The sequence below is a fragment of the Toxotes jaculatrix genome, chromosome 9 (assembly GCF_017976425.1).
Source record: "Toxotes jaculatrix isolate fToxJac2 chromosome 9, fToxJac2.pri, whole genome shotgun sequence".
Classification (NCBI taxonomy): domain Eukaryota; kingdom Metazoa; phylum Chordata; class Actinopteri; family Toxotidae; genus Toxotes; species Toxotes jaculatrix.
In genome coordinates, this window is record NC_054402.1 from 11,243,144 (window position 1) to 11,271,140 (window position 27,997).

A 27,997-nucleotide genomic window follows, 5' to 3' on the forward strand; every position below is an offset into this window, starting at 1 on the left:
TGGTAGTTGTGAGGTTGATATTTACCAACAGGGTGTTTCAGTGCAGTGAGGTTTTTTTCTCCTCCTACCGTTTCTTTTTTATTGCCTACCCCTCTGGTGTAGCAGTGTTGGACTTTGAAGTTCATCTTTGCGCATCCACAGTTCTCTGTTGTCTGACAAACTCAATTCAGCAGCAATGAAGGCTTTGTCTGCTTTTGTGCTCTCTGTCAAAAGAGCTATTCATGATTAATAGTGGTTTTAATGTCTGTTTTACTACATTAACGCCTCAGTTATGACATGGAGGGGGTGGTCTCATACTGCAAGTCTGTGTGCTGGCTGTCTTACAGCATTGGAAGATTTTTGTTCCTTACAAATTGTGCTGTCAAAGAGCACCATTTCATAAAGAGCATCCCCCACCCCTTGTCTTCTCTCTCATTAATTTATTTTTAGGTCTGATCTACAAACAGAATAAATTAAACTGAGACTGGTCAACTGAGCCTCAATGTATTTTCTTAGGTCTATGTGCTATTTCTTGACAGCATGACACCGAATTGTTGCATCCACTGTAGGTAAATATGTTGAGACATTAGTGATGGTACATCAGCCAACTCTGATCTGTTTGCAGAGTGCTATTTGGTGAGGAACATAGGAAAACATGTTTTTGATGGAGACGAGTCAGCCAACAGGCAGTGCAGCCTTTTAAAATGCAGATGGCTTTCCCTAGTTGGCCAATTAGTTAACTTTAGCTCTGGAACACTTATCTGCTTTCATCTTCTCGTGTGTGTCTTTCATTTGGGGTGCAGCGCGCTTAGTGTGCATGTTTTCAGAAGTATGTGGTGGTGTGTGTATTTGTGTGCACATTCGTGTGTCTGTTTTCTGCGATAGTGAAAACCCCACATAACTTTATTCTACTGCCGCTGGCAGCGAGACGACCAGCCATACTGTTAGATGTCAGATAATAAGCCAAAACACACATCGAGTTTCAACGAACATGGGAATGAAATGTGGAAGGCACCACTGTAAGCAGTGCAGTCCTGGCAGTATAAAAATTAAATGAGTTAAATGGGGGAAAAATTGCCTTTTACTGAGCTACAGCTGGGTTAAGTAATGTGCAGCATTCCAGCAGCTTTGCCACTGACCTCAATCTTTTCAGGAAACATTCAGTGGAGAAATAGGATCACAGATTAAACATTATTAACAGCACATAGGCACACAGTAGGAATTTAGATGAGAGACACAATAGCTCTCTAATAATAAGGCCTGTCACTGGAATGAAATGTTTTTTTCTGTATTTCTCTAGATTAATTATATCTCCTCTCTCTGTCTCTCTCTCTCTCTATCATACAGGGCCAGACCCCAGTCCAGTGAGCTCCCCTTGCATGGAAACCCTCCTTCCTTGGCTGCCTCCTCCTCTCCCTAGAGCTAGCGGCCAGCATGGCAGGATGAGCCTCTGCCAGCGATGATGATGGCCAAAAAGCAAGATGTCCGGGCACCCACCTACAACCTGGTCGTGGTTGGGCTGTCCGGCACGGAGAAGGAGAAAGGCCAGTGTGGTGTGGGCAAGTCCTGCCTGTGTAACCGCTTTGTCCGGCCAAGTGCAGATGACTTCTACCTAGACCACACCTCCGTTCTCAGCACCAGTGACTTTGGAGGCCGTGTGGTGAACAATGACCACTTCCTCTTCTGGGGTGAGGCTGGGCGGATGATGGAGGAGGGGCCAGAATGCCGTATGAATGTGGTGGAGCAGACAGAGTTCATTGATGATCAGACGTTCCAGCCACACCGAAGCACAGCACTCCAGCCTTACATCAAGAGGGCAGCTTCCACCAAGCTGGCTTCGGCTGAGAAGCTGATGTACTTTTGCACAGATCAGCTGGGGCTGGAGCAGGACTTTGAGCAGAAGCAGATGCCTGAAGGCAAGCTAATGGTGGATGGTTTCTTACTCTGTGTGGATGTTAGCAGGGGTATGAACCGCAGCTTTGAGGACCAGATGAAGTTTGTCACCAACCTGTTCAACCAGCTAGCCAAAACGAAGAAACCTGTGGTACTGGTTCTTACCAAATGTGATGAAGGAGTTGAGCGCTATATTAAAGACTCACACACCTTTGCCCTAACCAAGAAGAACCTACAGGTGGTAGAAACATCAGCACGCTCTAATGTCAATGTTGACTTAGCTTTTCTTACACTGGTTCAGTTAATAGACAAGAGTAGGGGTAAGCCCAAAATTATCCCTTACTTTGAGGCACTGAAACAACAGAGTCAACAAATTGCCTCAGCGAAAGACCGCTATGAGTGGCTGGTCAACCGAATTGTGAAGAACCACAATGAGACATGGCCCGCTGTCAGTCGCCGCATGCAGGCTGCCCCTGAGTACAAGGACTATGTTTTCCTTGAGGGGACAGCTAAAGCCAAGAAGCTCTTCCAGCAACATGTGCATAGACTTAAACAAGAGCATATAGAGAAACGTAGGAAAGCCTATCTAACTACTCTACCACAGGCCCTGTCTATACTGTTACCAGAGTTGGATGAGATAGACCATCTGAGCTGGTCTGGAGTTCAGAAAGTCCTTGAGACAAAGAGAGATTTCTCCCAATGGTTTGTAGTGCTAGATGACACCCCTTGGGAGACCACACCTCACATTGATAACATGGAGGATGATCGAATCCCTCAGGACCTTCTGGAGACCCCTGCAGCTGAAACTATCTATGAGACCCATCTGGAGCAGCTAAGGAATGAGCGCAAACGGGCTGAGATGAGATGGGAGTTCAAGGAGAAGCTAAGTGTCTCTCCTTTCATCACACCAGGGAAACCCTGGGAGGAGGCCCGAAGCTTCATCATGAATGAAGACTTCTATCAGTGGCTGGATGAGGCTGAATATTTGGATATCTACAACAAACACCAGAAGGAAATCATTGACCGCGCCAAAGAGGACTTTCAGGAACTGCTTCTTGAATACTCTGAGCTCTTTTATGAGCTAGAAGTTGATGCAAAGCCAAGTAAAGAGAAAATGGGAGCCATTCAGGAGTTGTTGGGTGAGGAGCAAAGGTTTAAAGCCTTGCAGAAGCTGCAGGCAGAAAGGGATGCCCTGGTATTGAAACATATCCACTTTGTCTACCACCCCACAAAGGACACCTGTCCCAACAGCCCCCACTGTGTGGACAGTAAGATAGAGCAGATACTGGCCTCCAGATTCCCTACCCGGTACCCATCATCAGACAGTTCAAGACAGGATGGGGGGAGGGCTGAAAGGATAAATCTTGTCATCCTAGGGAAAGATGGGCTAGCCAGAGAGATGGCAAATGAGATAAGGTCCTTGTGCACCAGTGATGACCGGTACGTGTTAGATGGCAAGATGTATGAGTTAACCCTTCGTCCCATAGAGGGCAATGTGCGTCTGCCGGTCAATTCCTTCCACACACCAACCTTTACACCCCATGGTTGCCTGTGTTTGTACAACTCAAAGGAATCCCTCTCGTATGTTTTTGAGAGTATAGAGAAGCTGAGAGAGTCAACTATAAGCAGAAGGGAAAGGGAAAACAGCTTAGCCCAACTCCCGCTGTCCCTCCTTCTAGTCACCAAGCGGGGGGTGGGGTCCATAGGGGATATTGGGGGGGAGACAGCTCAGACTCTTATCCAACAAGGGCAGCAGGTGGCTGGAAAGCTGCAGTGTGCCTACCTAGACCCAGCCTCTCCAGGTATGGGCTACGCACGCAATGTTAGTGAGAAGCAGATCAACCAGATGCTAAAGGGTGTCTTAGAATCACGGCGAAGCTTAGGGAGCAGTTCCCCTCCCTTGCCCCCTCCATCCTCTGCCTATAGAGACTCTCAGTCCCAGCCAGTGCCAGAGGCAGACCTGAGGATAGTCATGTGCCTGATGTGTGGAGACACATATGACCTAGACCAGCTTCTTGCTCCCTTCCTGTTGCCCCAGCACTGTCGTCCTGCCTCTACTCTCAGCAGTGGCACCTCCATTCTGCTGGATCTCAGTATAGGGGGCCAGAGGCAGAATATTGAGCTGTCAATACTCTCTTTCCATTCTTCATTCTCCCTCCGCAAGACCAGGCTAGTCCACGGCTACATTGCAGTTTACTCTGCTCGCCGCAAGGCCTCTATGGAGACATTGTGTGCTTTCCTGTGTGAGGTCCAAGACATCATCCCAGTGCAGTTGCTAGCAGTAGGGGAGAGCCAGATGGAGTTGTCAGACTCAGAGTCTGCTAAGGAGCAGGTCAGTCAGGGAGAGGAACTGGCTCATGAAATAGAGGCCAGGTTTAACACAGTAATATGTGGACATGGTGGGGTAGTAGGGGGGCTTCATAAGATAGACCTTTTCCAACCCTTCCTCAAAGAGGTGGTAGAGAAGCGCACTATTGTTGAGGCCACGCACATGTATGACCATGTGGCTGAAGCATGTACCAATGAGAGCATCAGCCCTCGCTGTGGCTCTCCTAGTCCAGTTAACATTCTTATGGATTCAGAGGATGATATTGACCCATCACCACCTTACCCTACCCTGAGGGAGGATGGTAGTCTGAGTTCTCACCTTGGAAGCTTCAAGCTGCAAGATCATGATTCAAGTGATACCTTCTCTGTCATTTCTGAGCTTAGCACCTTTGAGAGCAAGCTTAACAACAAAGTTCCTCCTCAAGTGAAGCCCAAGCCCGTCCGTAAGGTTAACCTCAGCCCCTACATGGACCAGCAAAGTGGCACCAACCGCCGCTCCTTGCCCCAAGCTGTCACTTGGGCGCCAGGTAGTGATGGAGGCTTTGACCCCTCAGACTACGCAGAGCCCATGGATGCTGTGAGCAAACCTCGACCCACAGAAGAGGAGAATATTTACTCTGTCCCTCATGACAGCACACAGGGCAAGATTATCACCATCCGCAATGCCAACAAAGGTCACTCCAATGGGAGTGCTGGGGGGAATGGGTCAGACAGTGAGGCTGATAGCAGCTCACTGGAGCGAAGGAGAAAGTTGTCCGCCATTGGGGTAAAGCCTAAGCTTTACAGAGACAGATCCAAACGGCTTGGCAAGTTCAGCAGTTTTAGGACAAGCTTCTCTATAGGCAGTGATGATGAGATGGGAGGGGCACCCAAGGCAAGCCAGGATGAGGGAGGAGCCCAAAAGGACAACTCCATTGAGGAGAGTGAGGACCCTAAAAGGAGAAATATCCTCAAGAGCCTGCGCAGAAATACAAAGGTTAGTGTTTGTGCATCCATTTGTTTAAGTTAAATGTGTGTGATACATGAGTTCATTATGCAAATATGTCCCAACTATGTTTAGTGACTAAAAAAGTTTTAAATATTAAATTGAGCACATTTAAATTAATTACTTGATTTAATTATTCCTAAACGCAACAGTTAACAAGTGTTATTCCAAAATGTTGCAAAGTTGTTTTGGAATACATCCACTGCCCAAGTACAACACTTAATTAAAAATGTGTTTTCTTAACCAAAGCTTAAAATAACCTCCAAACTGAAAGGTACCACACCCTGCTAATTATTTTGGCAGGGAAAGTGTCACTTGTTTTAAGATAAGATGGAACTTTATTGATCCCACAGCGGGGAAAATAGGATAAAGTGCAGAAATAGAAGTGTACATGCAATCAAAATTTAATTCAATTTAATAGTAGAAATTAAAATTTTCAGCAAAACACTTTTTGTAAATTGTAACTAACCAATCTGTCCATAAACAAATACATGTGTATACACGTTAATGGACACAATGGATAAAATGTCCATAATCCCCGGTATGATTGGTGCTTGGCTGTGATTCAACACCTCTTTGCTTTGGTGGATAACTGTGTTTATCACTAAGTTCGAGACATAACCGATGAGTTCATTATAATTTCTCTACTCTCTGCATCTTAGCTCAGAGAGAACATAACATACTGTAGGGGTTCCTCTGCTATATTTTTTTTCCATAACTGCTCCGTGGGAGCCCTCTAAACTAGCCAGATCATCATCAGAGGAAAAAGAGACAAACTCTAGTCACTAAACTTCTATACCAGAAGGCAGAAACTCGTAATGAACACTGTGCTATTTTGTCTGCTCATGCACCTTTGTATCTCTGCTTGGTTGCATCAGGTTTCCCATTATATGAGAGCTAACATAATAATGTGTGACATATATTTCACCATGATTTAGAGAGCATCAACATCCATCTCACAATTCTTATTTTAGCACCAATAATAATAATTATTCCCTCATTTGTAGCATGGCCCCTTTTCTTGATGGCACAAGCACTGTACCCTTTGACAGCGTAAATGTCAAAGGATACAGTGCATGTGCTATTAGGGATCAAGTAATCAACATCAGCGTCATCTAGTGAAGGCAGTTTTGTTCACTGTTCACTGTTGTGGTATTGCAGTTAAGGATGTGCTGTCTTCCCTGTCAGCTTGACTTTCTTTGCTTCCTTCCCTTCATTCTCTCATATTTAATGTTTGTCTTCTATTCTTGCTGATTCATACTTTCTGCTTCTCATACTCCTCTCTCTCTCTCTCTCTCTCTCTCTCTCTCTCTCTCTCTCTCTCTCTCTCTCTCTCTCTCTCCCCATTCTGTTCTCATCAAATCTCTTTTACCTTTCTGTTTTATTTTCTGCTGGAGGCTTTCTTTTTTTGTTGTTGTTTTTTGCACTCACCGGTATCTCCTACTTGACTTGTTCCCAGCCTCTATCTACCCCTCTCCTATTCATTTCTGTGCTTGTCTCTCACACGTGTTGTGGTGATACTTTTGACCTCACTCTGTTAGGCTTATCAGCCTGGCATGCTGTTCATTCACACACATGGCGTGGCACAGGAGTGCCAGCTGAATAGGAGTTACAGCTGTGTATGTTGTGCTTGTGTGTCTGTGATAATTACCATGGCTGTCAGTAGGGTGGAACAGGAGGGGAATGATTAATGTTTTCACACACTCAGCTGTGATGTCCAAGTACCTGCGTGAAGGCTGTCATCTCGCATAGCTCCGAACTGCATAACTACGTTCTTTCCTTTATGGACTGTCTGACTTAGCTCACAGTGTACTCAGTGCCACTTGTCTTTCTAACTCAAATGCTAGGCAGGAGTGTAGTTTATTTGTCAAACAGACTGCCAGTGAAATGGACAGCCCAGTCCAAGACCCGTGTTAGTATACAAGCTTCAGTAGCACTGACTTTTACCCGGCCCTGTACTCTGACCCCTGTACTCAGATGGCAGCCAGTCAAAAAGGGAATCAATAAAGTATCACATGACACATTATAAACCTACATGTTTCAGAACATATCCCCAAGAAAATTGAAGCCAGCAGCATTTAGATCAGTGTCGTCATCATTACTCTAATTGGTGCCTCTGATTTGTGCCCTACAGCACATCTGGGATCTGGATATCCACATTACAGGCCATTATGGCTTAATTTTGGTTGTAACAAAGTGATCAAGTTCCATCACCTGTTTTCTAAGCAGCTGTCTCAAAGATAAGAGCCCATTTTCAATCTGCTGCAGCCTGAAATCCCCTCAGGATGGCATGTTATTGAGTTATTTGGTCATCTGAGGGAGATGTATTGTAGCATTGAACAGGGGTTGGTATAGAACCAGCAGTTCCTGTTCATGGCTTGTAAGGCTTGACACAGAGTCAGATTTTCAGTTGGTTTTAGAGTGAAGGTTTGGGTTTATGCAGTGTAAACACTTTCCTTGTTGGAGCCTTAGGGTATTGTCAGCCAATCTGAGTCATGACAGGTAGGGACAAATAATTGAAACTAGATTCTGAGCCCATTTTAAAACCTCAGGCAACGACCAACTGTGTCTGTGTCCCTCCCGCCCTCCCTCAGCGAGAGGCCGGAAATGTTTCCTCTCTCTCTCCTGCAGCTTTTTTTTTTTTCAAACCTCCTCAGCCAGCAAGAGGAATGTTTCAAATTCCTCAGTCACCTAGTTCCAGTCTACTGTCCTCATGCAAGAAATGAGAGGGAGGGAGACAATCAAAAATGGAGCCCGAGAGAAATAAGAGTTTTGTTAGAAATGATAGGACTCTTTTTTCTTTTTGCTTCTTGTTTTGGATTGCGGCTTTGTGTTTCAGCATCCTAACAGCGTGTAGTGTATGTAAACGCTCACCATGGTGTCTGTATGTTATTATTAAGGATATGTTTTGTTTGTCTTTTGCGGTAGAGGTCTGTTTTGTCTTCTCAGCGCTGGCAACATATCGCGTCTCAGTCAGCAACTAAAAGGAGTGGCCAGAAGGCAAAACTGCAGGGGTAGAAGACAGTAAGAGAGAAAAGTGGGTGGAAGAGAGAAGGGGGGTGTATGGAGACAGTCTGCTTAACTGAGATAGGGCACAGATACACAACACAGTCAGTGTGATAGGACACAAATAGATTATGAGCTGCTACTTGGAGCTAAAAACCAAGCTGCTAGTGAGCCTTTCAGCATTGTGTCTATTATTACAACCTCTTTAATTCAGTGAACTACTCACGCAGGAGTGTTTTTTTTTTTGGTTTTTTTATTTTACATATATAGTATATTCACATGTCCTCAACTAAAAACCACAAGTGTATGCTTGTGTGGATGTTGAGAGGGGGAGTGTCACAGAGGGATTGGGCAGGGCAGTGGGGGAGGTAGCTGGGAGAGAAAAGTGAAGGAGTTCCAGTTAGGAATTATGTCATTTGAGGTTATAATGGAAAGATAACTGGGCAGCAGTAACTGATTTGCTGGTAAAGTCTGCAATTATTTAACCTATGTATTTCAGCGCAGGGCCTTTTTTCAGCATTGTTGGATGAAGTGTAGACTCTTCCTGTAAGCCAGTCAGTGTTGCTGAGTTATCTCTTGACATTTTTCCTCATCACTTGAGCACCAATTTGACAGGTGAAGTAGAGACAGTGCCCTTTTTCTACAGCTTATTATAGAGAAACACCCTCAATAGAAGCGTCTTAGTAGTAGTGGATTTTAGAAGCCATATATCAGATCTTATGAATGATGAAGATATCAGTTCTTATGAATAATATTAATAACCATAGTAACCATAAACATTTTTTGAGTAACACATTTGTTTAAAAGATATTGTCTGAGTGAAGATATGAATGAATGAATGAATGACATTTTTATTATTGTGTGATGCATATAACTATGCCCAGCCAGAGTGCACATACATACATATCCAAACAGCAGAGAAATTCCAAAAATAGAGAAGCAACTTTCACAACCAAATCCTCTAACAGTTCTTGTCTATAACAGAAGGCATATACATAGACAAATCCATATGCATGTGGTACTGAAGAAATCAGAATAAATAACTTAACTAAATAATCCATCTTGTCTTCTTTTCCAGGATTTTTGAGACAAAGTTAGCAAACTTGATCTCATTGGAATTAATGAACCATTTCAGTTTTTGATCGTCTGTACACCAGAATATTTCAGGGCTTTGTCAAGCCACTTCATGGAAAATTAGCTCCTTTTAATTATCATAATTTTCACAGTACAAAAGAAAATGGGAGTTACTCTCCACTTCATCCAAATCACACGACTCACACGATATGTTTTCTTCCTGGAAATTGTTGAGTCAACCAGCCTCAGTGGCTAGAGGAAGAATACCAGCTCTCAGTTGTGATACTGAAGATCTTGGGTTTCTAGATAAAGAAGATATGGCATGTGACTCACAGCCAGACTTTTGTTTCATGTGCACATGTCCTTAATTTGGACATTGACACAATGTTTTCAAACCATTTTCCTTCAAACTTCAGTAAAAGCTACTTTGACAATACAAATGATTCCTCTAAATTTTCAGCATATCTACCATCTCAGAAACAGGGTAAAACTTGTTTTTGGAGAGTGGTATGATTTACTCCACATAAGCATCTTTTTCGATATTCTGTCCGCTGCCATTTTGTAGAATTATTTCACATTTACATTGTACTGATCCTGGTACCCATCCCATGTCTCCTAGAATGGGAGCAAATCTGTGAATCCCCAGTTTTGTTTTTGTATTGAACAGTAAGCATCATAAAACACAAGTCAATTTGAATTTTAACTATAAAGAAAAACACATTCAATGAAACTGTAAAAAATGTGAATTTGAACAGAATTGAGGAAATTAAAAATATACATAAGAATGCAGCCAGTAAACCACTTACTACTGCAGTTTTCCTGCTTGGGCATGTCTCTGGTATTTTCCAACATATGCAGTGATAATGATACATCTCTAATAACCACATATTAGCCAATAACTTAGGGCTGCAGATATATCGGTCTGGCTCTGTTAGGTAGAAGCTTGATGAAAGATGATAGCTTGGCAATATTGAACCAGCTGAAAGACAAGTAAAATAATAAAAATTAATAACAGAATGATTTCACTAACTGTTCAGACAGCAGACAGGGCAGAAAAAGCCCAGGTGAGCCCTTGTTGATCTTCTTAATTAGTGTTTCCCTGCTTGTTTTTGCAAGTTGCGCTGCTAGTGAGTGTGTGTATACGTTATCGAACATGTTTGGTGGAGTGCAGTGAGGCCAGTATCTGGAGTAGAGGGCACGCCTGGCTCCCTCTCTCTAATGAGCACTCCTGCTCCTTTCCTGTGTCTGTCTGTCAGGCCTACACTGCGCCCACTGTCTGTGTGCCTAGCCAACCGTGCGTCCCTGCCTCACCACCCAGCCTGCCAGGGCAGAGCCTCAGGGGGCTGACAGACTTACTAGAGATCCAGGCCTCAGGGGCCTTCAAAACATTCCCACTGTTCACCATTAAAACGCAGTACAATTACTGCTGATGCCTCAGCCATATGGAAGCAGGCAGAGAGTGTTGCAGGAGTGTATTGGAGGTCTCTTAACAGGAGAATAACAGGAGTTAGAAAGTAATTAAACAAAGAATAAGAGAGTTTGATTATCTGAGAGCTGCAGTGCAGTAGAGAGGGAGTGAAAGAGAAACAGAATGCCAAAGGAAGCAGGGCAAAGATGAAGAGACTAGAATGATGAAAGAGCTGATATACATCTCACTGATGCACACAAGAAGGTTCAAAACAGGAATGTATGATTACTTAAAGAATGTGTGGGATGGGTGTGTGTAGGCATGTGTGTTGGCCTTTTTGCTCAAGTAGATACTAGCATAAAAAAACACAGTCCCCTTTAAACAAGGTCACGGTCTTTTCCATCTACATCAAGTCTTTTCAGTAACAATGCCTCTAGGCCCAGTGTCATTTTGGAAATGTGTGCCTATGTCAGCAGTGTCGATGTCAATCAGGCTCAAATAATGCTGATGTTTTTTCTTTGAGTGCTCCCACCAATCTGGGTTTTCTTTCTTTCAATTTTTTTTCCCCCAGAAACCACGACCCAAACCCAGGCATTCCATCTCAAAGCCCATTGAAAGCAACTACTTCGGCATGCCACTGGCTGCAGTGGTCACCCCTGAGAGGCCAATCCCAGTCTTCATTGAGAAATGCATCCGTTTCATTGAAACGACAGGTGAGAATCTGTTATATGTTTCATGTTAAGGAGTGCAGATGCTTAATGTCATTCAGATATTCACAGCGCAGGCTGTTGTTTTTAGTCATTTAAGTATTACCTGCTGTAAAATTATTTCAAAGGATGCGTTCTGCTTCTGTGTGTGCTGTACCTGCTTCCCTTAATTGCTCCTTTTTTTCCTGAATTTTTTTCCTTATCATAATCCTCCGTCCTTTCTGGGTTTGTTACCTACTGTGGTCTTCACCGCTGACAGTGTTATTCTGTCATCCACCTCAAATCACATGGAGACTTTGTGTCCCTTCATTCTTTGCTCAGGTTTGATAAATGGTAGTGTTTGGCTGAGCTGCAGGCTTTATAGGTTTGCACCTTCAGGGACATAAAGTTTGGGCATTACCTTCCATTTTGATAACCTAAATAGTCAAGAAAGAAAAATAAGGTGTGATGAAGGTTCTCATTTGCATATGCATATTACATAAATATCATTACCTACGGTCTATATGCCAATTCCCAAACTGGTCCATGTAGTAGCATCGAGCCGATCATGCTGGCTCTGGTCTCCGGTGGTTACAGTCACAGTGTTTTATGCTAGCTTTAGAGTGAGTCTTCACAGATGAATGGGATGATGAGAAAAGCCAAGGAGGATTTTAAACCATTAATAAGTTTGTCATGGAATATGTTACTGTGGTTGTGTGTGAAGTACTATAGATTAACTTTAAACATGGTGTGTATTAGCTGGTGGTTTGGTGTATTTAGCTAACAGGTCTTCAATCTGTTGCTGCCAACAACCAACAACCTGCTTTCCTCCTTGAGAGACCTCGGAGCACAGATGTGGTTGGGTAGCCTCTTCTGACCTTGGTACCTTGTTGCCCAGATGCCAGACCCCCTGCCAAGCTGTTCTGGTGCCCCACTGCCCTAGGACTGCCAGCTTGCCTCTAACCCTGCCACCAGCTGTTACACTAAACCAGTGGCGACTTAGTGCAGGGTGGATGGATGTGTATAGATTAGCACTCATCTCCTTATTCTTTGCTGGGCTGTAACCAGTAGTGTAGAACCAGTGAAGTCGGCCCCCTCTACCACAAAACATCTAAACATTTTTTATTAATTGGATTTTACATATATTACTTATTTACTTAGCTGTTAAATTGTTTTTTTCTGCTGGTTTTTAAATTCATCTGGAAATCAACAGCAGCTCATAAACACAACACAACAACTCTCCCAGAACATTGTCCTACCTCCTACCTATACCATGTATGAGATTACAGACTGTAGTAATAGTGAATTTATTTATTTAGACTGGTTTCACAAATTGGGTCTAAAAATACTGGAATAAGCCTAATAAAGTGTAAGTTTTTAACTGAAAATGTGAACTCTCCCATAGTTGCTAAACCTCACATATTCCCGGAAAAAATACAGAGGACATGATGTCAGTGTTGTGGTTGCAAACCTAACTTAATGTGGTTTAAGAGACTTTATTAGACATCGAAGTAATGTTTGATTAAAAAAAAAATACCTACACTCATGCCTTTAAATTCTCTTCAGTGATGTGAGTTGCATTTGAGTGAGTGAGTTTGTCAAAACATCACTGTTGCTTACTCACATGCTAGTGCATTCCACTGTAATCTCTGTCCTGATTAAAGAGTCTGTATTTGTGGATTACTGCAGCCTTACAAAACATCCACCGCCTTCCTCTGTGTAGGAGTGTAGGGGCAAAGCTCTAGATAACAAGGCATCACGTTAGATTTCACCTCACCCTGTTCAGATGTTAACTGGAGCAGTCACAACAGTTACTTCTGGATGAAGGAGAAAAACTGGTTGAATATGCGTTTATATACATACACACTGTTTGTGCTCATGAAGATGAATACACAGGTATTTTCCCCTTTTTACCCTCACTCACTGCTTCAGTATTTCCCCTAATCCTCTGTTTCCTCTCCCCTCCTTTCTTTGTGTGTCCTTGTTTCTCCGGATCCACTCATCCTTCTCCCTCTGTCTCTTTGAGTACCTTCACTTGTCAGATTTGATTTCTTTCATCATCTCCCTAACCCATATTTCTATATCTTCCCTTGTTCTATTGTCACCTCTCTCAATTCACTGCATTTTTTTCTCCTTCTAACCCCCTCCATCTCTTTTCCCGCCTTCATTGCATTCTCTCCTTCCTCTTGTCAGCATGCTGTGTGTGTGTCCAAGTGTGTTTTAGCCTGGAGCTTGCCAGGTAATGTTCTACTCCATAGCTCCCTCTGTCCGATCAATATCGCAAGGTAGGAAATTGGATGAACGTTAGGGCTCAGCTCTTTTTTATGTGTGTTTAGCTTGTTCCTTAGTTCTGTGTGATTGTATGTGTGTGTGTGTGTGTGTGTGTGTGTGCGTATGCATGTGTGAGTAGTGTAGCCTCACACATCTTACATTCAGTTCCACTAAGAGTGTATGTGCAGAAGTATTTTGTTTACGTACTGGCACATGTGGTGCAGAATGGCACTACCATAGAGACAATTGCTGGGGAAATGGGAGTTACAATGTGTTTAATTTTTACTGTAGTTGTCGTAAGTCAGACTTATGGTGTCCCGTATCTGCGTCTACAATCTGTCTGTATAATGACACTCACAGGAAATTACAACACAGCGCTGACGCTGTGTTTGTCACTATAGTGTGAGCTGATAATGAGTGACATTGTGAGGCTGACCCTGGACCTACAGTTTTGACCTACATCCTTCCCTTTTCCCTCTATGTCAAACAAAAATACTCACAGCTAACTTAGCCCCATACCCAGTATTCTTGCCTGCTGTCTTGACTTAAATGTTTTTTTTACAATGAAGAATGATGACATTGGGCACTGTGATTTAAAAAAAAATGTTGTGGCCAGTCTGTTACCAGTGAGTTTGAATGCATTTGAACGCATACACAATACATGTTTTGGCACGTCCTGGAGAAGAATTAATTTCTGTTTTCTGCTTTTATACTTGCTATTCAAAAGTCTTCTTTCTTTGTTGCATCGCTTATTCATGCTTCATAGCCGACTCCCTTTGTCCTTGAGAATAATAGGAGTGGATGTGGTATTTTGTGTTATTTTTGTGCATTCTGAGCTTGCAGAAAAACAGATATATAAAATCAATCCATAGTGACTGCTGTTATCTTTCCTCAGCTCTGGCTTTCTCTCAGCGTGGTAGCCGCAGTGTGCTCTGCTCTTGGGTGCCGAGGTGATGAATGTGTGTTAGCGTGCGCAGGCATATCTGCTGGCCGTAGGAGCCTCCATAGCGACGTAAAGGGCAGCACCCAAGAGTATGCCTGTCTCCATGGTGAACTATGAAATCAGCCTCTGGGCTGCTGAACCCAGAGAAACGCTGGGGTCTGGGCTGATGTGGGATCAGCTGGAGAATTGTCAGACAGTAACATGCTGCAGAAGCACAGCTGCTAACTGCAGGAGCATTTATCACACTCTCAGAGTTTGTGTGATTGCAGGTTCATAGGTGTGTTTTTGGCCACTTAAGTGATGTTTGAAGCTGTGAAGCCACCACTGATAGGGTGTATTTTTAGATTTTTATGTGTTTGTGTTGTACATATAGGATATAGGCACCAAAAACTGATAAAAGTAATGGTTTATCTGTCCTAATATGCACTGTGGTATAGATTGATGTAAAAAAAAAAAAAGTTATTTTTATCAGGGTTAAAGAAGAGGATGCAGAAAGAACATTTGTTTGTTACAGGAAGCGGTCACATTTACATTGACCCCAGGAAGAGCTTTGTTTGACCCCAGAGTTAGAGGATGCTGCTGTCTGTTTTGGAGAGCTCACTTTGCCAATCCTTCATATAAAAACTTTTTTTGTACTGACTTTTTCTTCGCTCCCACCGCCTTGTGGCTCCTCTTCCATACTTTTCATTTTCCTGTAACATCCCATCTTTTATGCGTTTTGTTGTTTTAAGCACATTTCCTATCCTTCTCCATATCCCTCCTTATCTTAATCCCTTTATTTTTTCTCATTCTCTCTTTCAACAGTCTGACCCTGACTCCTATGCGTCCTGACACTCCCCTACTATCTTTTCTCATCCTCGGGTGCTTGTCCTATTTTGCCCCTATCTCTCACTCTCTCTCCCCCACCACTGCTACACTACTCCCATCCCTGTTTTCCTAGTGTCTGGCTAGAAAAGCTTTTGTGGATAATTGATTGGTAGAAGGAGGAGATCGATGCTGTATGCCTTGACTGAGAGCTCTCTCATTTCCTCCCTGCCTCTCTCTCTCTCTCTCTCTATCTCTCCCTCTTTTTCTGCCACTCCCTATCTCCCTTACTCCCCCTGGATTGCTCTTTGTCTCCCTGAATCACCACCAAAGTGTGAACGAAGAAGGAATTTCAAGGGTGGGAGGTGAAACCTTATCTTTTTGTAAATTGGAACGAAGTATTAATGAACCAAAATGAAGTGAGCTTTCACTCACACCAACTATCCGTGTGCCTCTCTCTTCTGTCACTGTCCTGCTTTGACTTGGTTGCTTGTGCTTTCCATGCCTGAGTACATGGATGTATTGCTACAATACAAGTCTGAAGGGGTTATCTACTTAGTGTGCTGCAAATTATGAATTTATTAATTTTGTGGGTTGTTTTTTACAAGGACTACATATGTAAATGATAGGATTTTCTAAATAAGAACCATCTGGAAAGTAGTGGAACTAAAAACAGTGTTTTCTGTTGCTGAACTTGAACTACAATGAAGGGCAGATAGTTTTTTTCTCTCAAAAGGAAAGTTATACAGCGCATGAGGAAATATTAGTTTAGCATTTGTCAGTTCAACAGAAAGATCAGTGATTGAATTAAAAAGGCCTCCCAGAGTGATGAAAAATCAATGTGGAATATTTTGGTTGTTGTTAAATCTTTCAAACTGGCAGCTACATTAGGTTATAGAATATTATAGATTATTGCTATAAACACAATAGAATTGAAAAGGCCTCCTTAATCAGTGGAACAAAAAGGTAGAATTATATGAAAAATAGCAGACTGTTGCGTTCCTGCTCTTTTGACCTGTAGTGATGAATGGAGAGCTCTTGTTTTGTCAGCTTGTATGCATGTTTGAATTTGCTGCAGTATGCTTTATTGCAGTAACTGAAGTGTTGTCTGAACAGACTCTATGAACCAAAGTTATCTATAAACTTCTCGAGGTGGTGATAGTCTCCTTCTGTGTGTGTTCAGTAAAACGCTGCCACATCTTATTTTTCCAGCTGTTAAATTTCAGACACAGCCTCTTCTGCACTGCTCTGCTCTGCTGTCAGTGGGTGTATTTTGCACCTCTAAATAGAAATGCGTTAAATACATATTACAAGAAACTCAAACATGCACATTTCTGTGGTGCTGCTTTTCCTCCATTTTGCTGAACAAAAACTTGGTGTGACACTGCAGTATATATGGATGCAATGTGACGGTCTAAAAACTGGTGTCTAAAGAAAGGCAGAAAATTGTAAGTAAATAACCTTCTATTAAAGTTAGGTGTTAGAGGAATACTACATGATCTCTGCCCTTCCCTTTTAAAGTGTGTGGCACTATGGTAGCCTGGGTTTGTCACTGTGCAACAGTGGGCCCTTAGCAGGCCTGCAGGAGTGCTTTATAGGTTTAATAAATAGTGCTAATGCTGTGCTTAGATGGAAGGGGACATAGGGAGAGGCCATTAGAGCAGCCTGCAGTAGCTCTACTTTTTCAGCCCTTCAGAGTGAATCTATACACCTCATAATGATACGTCAAAGGGATATATCTTGAAGATGATTGACCAGCTATTATAAATACTTGATACTTGTTGCAAATTAAATGCATGAAAAAACAAACCAAGCTAATAACATTTCTCCTTCTCTCGTTCTCCACCAGGCTTGAGCACAGAGGGCATCTACAGGGTCAGCGGGAACAAAGCGGAGATGGAGAGCATGCAGCGGCAGTTTGACCAAGGTATGCTACTTTCTGCTCACAGTTCTCGCACATGCATGTGTACATGTTCTCATTCTTGCTTCAGCCATACACTTACAGGCTCGGCGTGAAGAAAAAACCACAAGTGTGTGTATGTCTGCTTCTATCTATAACAAACCTGGATTCCCTTAATTAACCAGGGAGCATTAATTCTACCCAGGGAATTGGCCTTTATGTCCTTTTAGACTGTAGAGCTGCCTCCTCAGCTGTGTACCTGCTCCTGTGCGCGTGTACTTGTTCACACGTGTGCATGTACAAATCTCAATGTGTGTCTTCATGCGTGTGTCTGTCTGGTGTGGGCAGTTAATTACCTCTAGATTGGTTTGGTTAATGAAGCATGTCGCTGCCGAGATAGATAGCAGAGCGAGATGGGTTGTGCATTCCGTATGTGTATGTGTGCATCCACGCCTGGTTGAGGTTAAATCCAGCTCAGGTAATCAGAGTTGAAGGCCTGCATTGAATCATTCTGAGCCTCAGGCCAATGGGACAAGACAATTACAGGTGAAACTACAGCACAGGTGTCTCATAGCCGTACTGAAGATGGTACTTCATCCGTTCCCTGAAGATTCAGATAACTCATTACAGGAGAGAGCAGCATCAGAAGCACCACACTTTGGAAACTCTCGAAGTGGGAGCTCTCCTCAGACTGTTCAAGAACTCTCTAACCGTATCTGTATTACGTTTTTCTAGCTACACATGCTACCTTTGTAAAGTAAAAAGTTATCAGAAAATGGCTTTTTTTTAATTAAGCCTCTTGCTCACACACACACTCACTAGAGTAGTTCTCTTGTGGTTTTGCTATCTGAGCCATCTCTCTCTGTTCAAATGCACTTTATATTTGTCTGAGGTTCATTCTAGTTCTATTTAAGTAGGTTTATCAACCAGAATGATGCAGTGGTACACCAGCAAACATGCTATTTGTTATTTATTAATTTTGATGACATGATTAACTGAGAAGTCTAAGACAGGCCTGTTCTTGCAGGCTTATCTACAAGTTGTGTGCACAATCCACAACAAGCACAAACAGTGAATTATAACTGAGTGAAATGTGGATAAAACCCTCTAACACTGTAAGTGTAATTTTACAGTCATACATATCTCCATATATCGTGATTAAATACATTTTCTGGAAAATCAATAATCAGTCTGTTTTGGATCCAGAAAATGTAATGTAATATAATACCTGACACATCAAAATACTTTATCTCATTGATTTACAAGTCTCATATAAAAGTCCATCATTTCCAAAAAAACTCTCCTGGTCATTGACTTGCGACATTTCCCACCATGCCCTTATAAAACCAGAGACATTAAAGCAATACCAGGCAAACTCTTGATACTTTGCAAAAAGCAGAAAATATGAAATAAAAGTCTAAGGCAGGGAGAATGAGTGAGTTTTGAGACATAGTTTCAAGTTTTCCTTAACCTTTATATTGGTACCATTTTGATGGCACTGTTCCAGACCATTGCCCTTATGAAAAATTCCTGGGTGGCCATAAAATAAAAAAAGTTTGAGTGCCCTTGGTATAAACAGTACAGCAAAATCTGGAAATGGTTGGCGTTTATCATATCATTTTATAGCCCAGTCTGTGGCTAAATCAACATTTTCAGAGTGAGCTTCGCAGCAGTAGTATTTATTACATTTTTTTTGGAAGGTGTTTATTTTGGCCACCACTCTTATTTACTGTATGCATGTAAAATTGTAATATGTATAGCTGATTCAAAAGTTTATTTAAATGTGTTTTCCAGACCACAACCTCGACCTGGTGGAGAAAGACTTCACCATCAACACAGTAGCAGGAGCCATGAAGGCCTTCTTCTCAGAGCTACCTGAGCCTCTGGTGCCCTACAGCATGCAGGGAGAGCTGGTGGAGGCCTTCAGTAAGTCCTGGGGGCTCTTGAATGAGGGGACTGGGGGGTGGGGGGGGGCACAGAGATGTGGGTAGGGTTGTTCATTAAAACCCGAAGTGTATTGGATTTTGCCTGAAATCCTTTTCCCTTCGTTGTAACTTTTCTTTAACCTAACAAGCAAAACTCTTGCAATCCAAATCCATCCATGGGGAGAATTGGATTTGCCACTTGGTGAAGAGCTGGGGAAGGGAGGAGAAAGGGAAGGAGGAGAGAATATTTAAGGCTTTGAGAAGGAGGATGTGGGGATGATTGCATATGATGGAAGGATGCAGGAGCGCTATGGATAACGGCGGTCTGAATGAAGTCATGAGAAAACAGTCATATTTTAGATAAATGAGGGTGCTCCTGAGCTCTCCACTGCCTCTCTTTTTCTTTTTGTGTCCTGTAATCTGTCGGAATGGAGATTTAAGGCATAGCTTAGTCTTGCATCTCGCCAGAGAGATTTACCCTGGGGCCGCAGGGCTGCTGTCACTCACCAGGCTCTGCATATGTGTGTGTATGTGTCTGCATGAGTGTATATGAGTGTGTGTGTGTGCGTGTGTGTTTTTAACTGCCCCAGCGAGACCCTTCAGCCGTGACAGAGACCTGATAAAGCTCCTGCAGTCTGTACCGCAACAGAGGGAAAAGAAGAGAGAGTGAGACAGAAAAGCGAGGTGGAGTTAGAAACAAGAAAGCTTTCATTTGCTAGAAAATAGAAAATTGGGCTTGGCATTTTAGAATTTTATTTGTGCATTTATTTATTTATTTATTTATTTTTCCACCGTTACCAGACTGAGAGGTGGAGAAAAAGGGAGGTTAAGAAAAGGCTGGGTGGGTGGATTTTGGTGGATGTTGTCATGGTGACGTTACTTTAAATAAGCTGTAGGAAGTTAGTTAAGTTTTGATTACTGATGATGGATGTGCAGCCGGAGGAACCGGAGCTGTGTGTAGTCAATCCGCCTCAAATCTGTTTTTGATCCACGCTGACCTCATTGTGGGAATACAAACTCAAACTCTCTGATTGTAAATCATGTTTGTGATGTGGAGGAGAACATCTGCTGTTCTCACTGCTGCTCCCTGCCTCGCTCACATACACACAGGATGGACTGTGTTAGCGGGTGACGTCAGCTCTTCTGACTCACTCCTCGCTGCCATCAGGCTTAACACACCCAGTGCATGTGTGTGTTTGTGTGTGAGCTGCAGTAATCTTTAGGACATTGTGATGGGTGGATGCGTGGTATTTTTCTGCTCTGGAATGTGTGTGGTCTTTGTCTGATTTTTTTCTTTTCTGAGAACTATAGTATAGAGTTCTTTGAATCGTGTGTGTGTTTTCGTCACTGAGATGTGTGAAACTCATACTATTGTAGAATGAAATCACTGTGTCCCGCACAGATTTTTTGAGAGCTGAATCTAATTGCTTTCTCTATGCTCTTCAAACTCTCCTCTTCTCCACCCCCCCATCCCCTCTCATCTTTCTTTACTCTCCACTCTCACTCCTCTTTCAACCTCTTTTCTTCGCTCGTCTAACCTGCCGTCGCTCTCTCCTCTCTCTCTCTCTGCCACCATTCAGAGATCAACGATAGGGAGCAGCGCTTCCAGACGATGAAGGACATTCTCCGCCGCTTCCCCAAGGAGAATTACGAGGTCTTCAAATATGTCATCAGCCACTTGAACAAGTGAGTGATGGGGTCAGAGACGGCCTCTGACAACCTTGCTGACTACACCGCCGGTCAAATGACCCAGCAGTGACATCACTGAAACAGGCACACTGACAGAATAGAGGCTGAGTCATGGTCTGTGGTAATGCAGCGGTTATTGGCTCGACTGGAACAGCAGGGACAGCTCTATAAACGCGAATGTCTGTCGCTGACTGAGTGATGAAGTTACACCATTGGCTTCCCCATTGGCCATTGCGCTTACAAAATGAATTTGGAGCAAACCGTTTCTATTAAGTCATCAGAGGGCATGTTGCCAACTTATCACATTGGCAGTGTTGCTAACTTAATGCCTTAATGTTGTTTGATTTACGGGCTTTTCAGACCTTTGGAAACTTTGGAAAAAACAAAAAAAAAACCTAGCAACAAATCTAGTGACTTTTTGGACAAACCTTAGCTACTTTTCTGACTTCGTGCTTGTCCCCCACTGGAACACATCTCCACGCGTCTGGGCATAGATGTGAATGAGTTTCTAACTTTCTCTCTGATATACAGCCAAAATCACAGCATGGTCTTTTACTTACATGTATAGTGATTTTGTCAGACGACACCGTGGTTATAAAATCAGGATTTTAGCAGTGCAGACCAGCAGCTTGGAAATGATTTAGATGCGACTGCTGGTTAACATGTAGTCTTAATAAGCTGCATTTCAGTCACTATTTCATACTTGTTCGGTTATCTGACAACACAGAAAAACATGTAAATGAGAGCAGCTTTATTGGGAATTCGGCTGTATTAAATTACTGTATATGTGAGCACAGTGAGGAGGAGGGAAGCAAACAGATGAAACTGGCTTACACCAGGCAGAATACAAATACATCATGGTGACGTCATGGACATGCTGATTGATGTATTAATTCATCTAGCGACCTTTAGCGAATTTAGCAAGCGGGCTTTAGCTACTTTTCTTTGAAGGAAGTTGTTTACAACATTTCCACAACTGTTTTCAACTACATCCTCAACTACCCAATTTTGCACATTGACCATACGCAGTCCAGAATTGTTAATTGCAGCTCTGCAGAATAGAGTATGCACCTAAATTGATTCTTCTAACAATTTTAGAGAAAAAAGTGGCCTCTGCTGTTTTATTTCCTGTTGTTTAGTTTAGGCTACTTAATAGCATCAAATCTATCTATATCTATGTGGAGATTTAGAGGACACCATCAGGTTTTGTCAGCTGCAGATCCTTTAAAGCAACTTTTTTTCCTGAAGTAGTATATTATGGCCATTTAATTTCACTTTTTGACTTCTTTTTGTTTGCCAGGGTGAGTCAGAACAACAAGCTGAACCTGATGACCAGTGAGAACCTGTCTATCTGTTTCTGGCCCACACTGATGAGACCAGACTTCACCACCATGGACGCCCTGACTGCCACCCGCACCTACCAGACAATCATAGAGAGCTTCATCCACCAGTGCGCGTACTTCTTCTACAATCAGCCTCTGGCAGACGGCCTCCCCGGCTCGCCCACCTCTACGCTCTCTTCCGGGGGAGGAACCTCGGCCTATTCCTGCATGGCTGGAGGCTACTCATCCTCGCCGACTCCGTCCCCAGCTCCCTACATCCCCCCACCTACCCCTCCTGTCATTCCACACTATGGCCCTCCTATCCACCACCACCACCACCATCACCACCACCACCATCAACATCAGTCTCCGCCCCATTCCCCACCTCCTACTCCCCAGTCCCCGATCCCAGCCCTGCTGCCGCCCTCCCTACATCCTCATCACCCCCCTACGGAACAACACACGCTGTGAACCAGGGAGCAAGGGAACGAGAAGAAGAAAATAAACGAAGAAGATAACGAGATTCATAGAGGATTAAGGATTCAGGATAAGAGATCTTTTGGGAAGGAACTGAAGAAGATATAAACGAGGACAGGAGGTAGGAGAAGAAGTTGGGAGAGATTGAGTGAGATGCAGTATGTACAGGGAGAAACCTACATGTTTGGGAGAAGAAGGGGGTGTTGGAGCCTCCTTTGCTTTTAGAAAAATGGACACACGTCAGAAACTGTACTGGCAGTATGATCTTTCTCCCTCCTTGCCACTTTATCCCTTTGTCTCTCTGTCTCACTTCATCTGGACCTGCCCTCCTTGCCTTATAGTGAACCTACACAACGTCACACTAATAGTGTGATGAAGCGTGAGATGTTGCCAGTAACTGTTAAAGGGACTCAGGGAGGGACTCTCGAAGTAAAGTGCAGGGGGGAGTGTGAACTCCTTTATGTTTGGATTGCTTCACCACACACACACAAACACAAACAGACACACACTTGACACAAACACCCAGTGGCCAGTGTGCCTCCAGCAACCATTCTCCTCAACCCCTCGGCCTGTTAACTGTGCTGGGAATTTTGGTGGCCAGCACATGCTTTTTGCAAACCTACCCACCTGCTGTACCTACCTGGAGGCCATGGCTGGGACAAAGTGGAGCAGAGAGCAAGTCCTGAACATGTTTGTTTGTTTCACCACTGTACAGAGAGGGCTTAAGCAAGAGACACGTTACTACTCACCCAACAGGATGTTCTACCCTCCACGACTCACACATTCCTATCTGTCAGCCCCGCACACACACACACAGGCAAAATCAGTTTCAGTCGACGCAGTATGCCAAGCTCAGAAGAAAAAAAAAATCTCAACCAACCGGATCTGCTGGGCAGCAAATTGGAGCAAAGGATTATGGGTGCTCTCACAGCCTTGGCATTTTGGGAAGACTCCTCCCATTCTCCTGTTTGCTCTATCTCTCTCTGTTTGAACTTTGACCTCATGCCCTGTCCTTGTAAACAAACAAAGAAAACAGCTTAAAAAGTGGATATTTTAAATTGGTCTAAATCTCAATTCTACACATTAACATTCCCACTGTCCCAATGTGTTTTGTCATCATTATTTTGTGTTCTTCATTTGAGAAAAGTCACAGAAACCCGAGCCTATCTGTCAGTGAATGGCCTTGTGTGTGTCTGGCTGGCTGACTGTCTGTGTGCGCCTGTATCTATGCCTTTTTGTTTTACCTGAGTTTACCTGTATTAGGCAGATAGTGGGAATAATTCCAGTGTTGGACCTTCACCTGTCATGTTGCTTCTCTCACGCTGTGGTGGTTTTACAAGTGAGTCAGTGCTGCAGTTTTCATAGTAAGGACCTTGTTCAAAAAGCACTTTTCTGAGCACTTTGAAGGCACATTTTAAATTGGAGCTGCCGTGACATGACAGCCACCGTTCACTTTATTGTCAGTCCACCCTACTCGCCCTCTTTCTCTCTCTGGGAGCACACCACTGACATCTAGAGGAAGAAATGGGTATTGCAGCCATAACCTCACTTCCACTACTGCATGGGCGTAGCACCATTTCTCTACTGTGGTTTTTGTAGCGGCAGATTCTCTTTTAGGTGCAGCTGTCAAGATTCATCTTCATTGTATGTTTGGTAAAACTAACTTTAGAGCTCATACAGCGTAAGAGTGTAAATAAAAGAACAACAGCAGTTTTAAATTTGGTACAGATCAGCTGAGATTATATAGATCCAGGCTCTGTAGCCACAAAGCATGTGGCCACATTGCAGTTGGTTAGCCATGCAGTGAATGAAATTGCCTCCCTGTCTTTTGTTGTTAGTGTCCACTTTCCTGTGGTCACCAAAACACAGCCATTTGTAACGGAGCGCACATCACCTCCAAGATGCCATATTTGAATAGAGGAAATGATGACTTACAAGACTGAGGCACGATGTAGAGTTACAGGCCAGAAAGGAGGAGCTGGAAACGAGGCTTAAGCTTTGACAGGTGGGAGGCTTTTTATTGTTGGAAATAATTGGCAACCACTGCTCCAGGCCTCAGCACGCTGTCCTCTTAGGACACAGCATTATGCCTGTGGAAAGGAGACTCAAACCTGCTCTCAGTGGACTCGAAATATGATTTGTAAGAGTGTAACCACTACACCAGACTCCCCCCTAATCATTCCCCGTCCAAGAGAGACAGTTGGATCTGGGAAAGACAGCAGACAGAACAGACAGTCCATTCATCCGTCTGCATGACTGGAATGGAGCATCACAGAATTCCTCGGCCCGGGCTGCTGTTACCGTAGAAACCAGCGAGATGGGGCATGAGGAGAATTGCTGAGCCCTGATCGAAGCTTTTGAAGTGTGCATGTGCGTGCATATGTGTCTCTGTGAATGTGTGAGCTCGTGAAAGAGTGTGCGCATGTGAACTTACATGTTAATATTAAGCAGATGCTCACCAAGGTCACTTACTCTGTTTGACACTGAATTGCATCTCTGCATGTCTCCTTATACTGTCTTCTCTGCCCCCCACCCAAAAAAAACCTTTTAACCAATCACTGAACTCTTAAAGGAGCTTTTTTCAGTCTACACTACCTACTTACCTTGCGTGTGGGTGTATGTCTGTGTATGTGTGTATGTGTGTGTGTGTAATATAGGAATTAAGAGTGAGTGTTTGGGTGGGTTTGAGTTAACATGCTAGCAAGCTGTGCTTGGCATACGGCCAGACACCAGCGTGATCCAAACAAACGTGAAGGAGAGGAATGCAGCTCTCCTTGCGGTCATTACCCCACTGTGCAACCCTGTTAGCTCGTCCAGATTACACACACTGATCCTCAGAGAAAGTGTGAGAGAGATGGGGGAGAGTGAGAGGGAGGGAAGACAGACAGACAGCAAATGGGTGAATGGGATCATTATTTGGGAGACGGAGGGAGGAAGGAGGGGTGACCACTGGTACTTGTGTGTGAACGCCGGCCAGTGGCGTTCCCTGTGTATATCAATGTGTTAATACTGAACTGACTGTGAGGCAGCCAAAGACTGTGGAAAAAAGGGTCGAGGGAGAGATGGGAAGCAAAGTGACAGTTTAGAAGAACAATTGAATAAAAAATGTGACTTTGGTTCAGCGATAATATGTGGCTGCAATGCTTTTCTTTTTCTTTTTTTTTTTTGCAACAATGGTGACAGATGTCTGTTAAGTTAAATGAGAAACAAGCAAAACTATATTCAAATGGTTGTTTATTGGTATGTTAGGGGGTCTAACACTTTGCCCTTTAGTCAGTGGTGATAGAAAAAAATGTTTCTTTTTATGTTTTATTTTAATAATTAAAAAATACAAAGCATTTTTTAACAATTTCTTTGTGAACGATTGAGAGACCAGCCCAATATAGTGCATGATTTCTTCCGGACCAAGGAAGAGGGCTCCACCACTCTCACTATTTAAGAGATGATAAAAAAAAAAAAATATTATGAAATGATGGGGGGGTTGGGGTGGGAAGAAAATATAAAAAAATAAAAATAAATGAAGTACTGTAAACTGAAAAGATAACATCAAACAAAAAAAAACTGTCATTATTTGCTGAGTATGGTAATTTGTCTAAATGGGAATGGTGTATACAGCAAGGCCTTATGTGATCTGTATCATAGTTAATAAATCAAATCTTGTAAAACTCCTGCTTCTCTTGACTCTTTGTTACACACAGTTAACTTATGACATGTGGAACAGATACGGAAATCCTGATCAAGACTGAGGAAAAAGTGAAAATACCAGGACACAGCTTCCAGTGTGAAAGGTGTGCTGGTAATTATACCAGTGGAAACCACTTTTTTTGTTTTGTGGCACCTTAAAAAGAAGTAATACGTCTACTTGCAACTCTCTCATCTGAGATTGTATATCTAGTTGCTGTGACCACTTTCATCTAAATAAGAATTGTTCCTTGTTTAGTTTTTCAAAATTTTAAAGGCTTAAATAGGTAAAAATATGAAATTAACTCACTAGAAAATAATTAGCTTGACAATTTACTTATAAATCTGTCCCTGTAAGTAGCAAACATGTAGAGGCGGAAACCAGAGGCGACAGTTCACCTTTCACCATAACAGTGACCCAAAGAATGCAACCAAGACAACACTGGAATGCCTTTGAGACAAGACTCTTACTGTCCATCAGAGGCCCAGCCACAGCTCAGTTTGAAAGGAACTGGCAGAAAGAATGTGATAAACTGTCCAAATCCAGGTGTCCAAAGTTTGTAGAGTTACCCAAGAAGATTCAAAGCTGTATGGTTGTATGTATGGTTCATTGAGTGTGAACTGATGGGAAGACAGTTACAATTAAACCCACAACAGAGTAAAGTGTGCTAAAAGAGAAGGGGTTTGAATACCTTCTGAATCCACTACACACTGGGAGCAATTTGAGGCTCAGTGCCTTGCTCAAGAACACTTTCACATGTGGAGGTGGGAGGAAAGTGGGACCCCAACAAACCTTACAATTAATCTGCTCTACGAACAGAGCTACAACCAACCCAGAAACAGTTTTTTGGTGCATATAACATTAACATGTATACAAGAAAAGAAGGTAAAGGCCAATGTCCATAATCATTTCTCAGTTGCTGTAGAGTTTGTGTAACACTGGTTAGTAAATTAAATTTCATTGTAATATATATAGAAGTTGTTCCACACTGTTCTAAAACATTTCACACTAATATGTGATGATCTTTGTGCCACAGTTTGTTGCTCTGTCCCTCACTGCTGAGGGACAACGAAAGCCACAGGGCGACCAGACGAGGTCACATCGGCACATGGGACCCTCCCTGTTCCTGTGGGAGTGGCCCGAGAAGGGCTCAGCCTGTGCCATTTCAGGGTGATGTAAGGACTCTGGTCCCTGTGAGGGCGACGTGAAGGCCTCACTGCCATTTCATGGTGCCCTCATCTGACCTTTTCATTGAGTCAAACCAAAGGAAATCCATGTCCATGACCTTTGTGGTGCATCTCTCCATTCTGGCACAGGAAAAAAAAAAAACAAAACACAAGAGCAGCTGATTGGGAGTGAAAAGGGCAGGCCTGTGTGCACACAGGACATGCGACCCTTGAACTCTAACCTTTAAGAAGTGTCATGAGGGAGAGTGTGGTGTGGGGTTTGATTGGAAGTCAAATATAGGGATTGTTAACATTGCTTGACTGGGCAGTGTGGTCATGAAACCCATCAGAGTTGCCATGAATGCCAGGCTACATTGGCTACAAGCATGAGGGAGAAATTTGCATAATTTGAAAAGTGAAAAGTGGAAGAAAAAAAAAAGTCTGCACAGATGTTAGAGC

At 43.1% G+C, this 27,997-nt stretch overlaps 1 protein-coding gene across 1 annotated transcript in view; it reads left to right on the forward strand.

The window, feature by feature from the left end:
- Positions 1 to 26,355, forward strand: part of arhgap35a (Rho GTPase activating protein 35a) — a 61,576-nt gene extending 35,221 nt beyond the window's left edge. The window contains exons 2-7 of the mRNA XM_041046531.1: positions 1,327 to 5,176; positions 11,245 to 11,386; positions 17,227 to 17,304; positions 19,072 to 19,203; positions 20,783 to 20,888; positions 22,192 to 26,355. Coding sequence (XP_040902465.1) covers positions 1,439 to 5,176; positions 11,245 to 11,386; positions 17,227 to 17,304; positions 19,072 to 19,203; positions 20,783 to 20,888; positions 22,192 to 22,684 — 4,689 coding nt within the window. The 5' untranslated portion in view covers positions 1,327 to 1,438 and the 3' untranslated portion in view covers positions 22,685 to 26,355. The remainder of the gene's footprint in view (positions 1 to 1,326; positions 5,177 to 11,244; positions 11,387 to 17,226; positions 17,305 to 19,071; positions 19,204 to 20,782; positions 20,889 to 22,191) is intronic.
- The last annotated feature ends 1,642 nt before the right edge of the window (positions 26,356 to 27,997 follow it).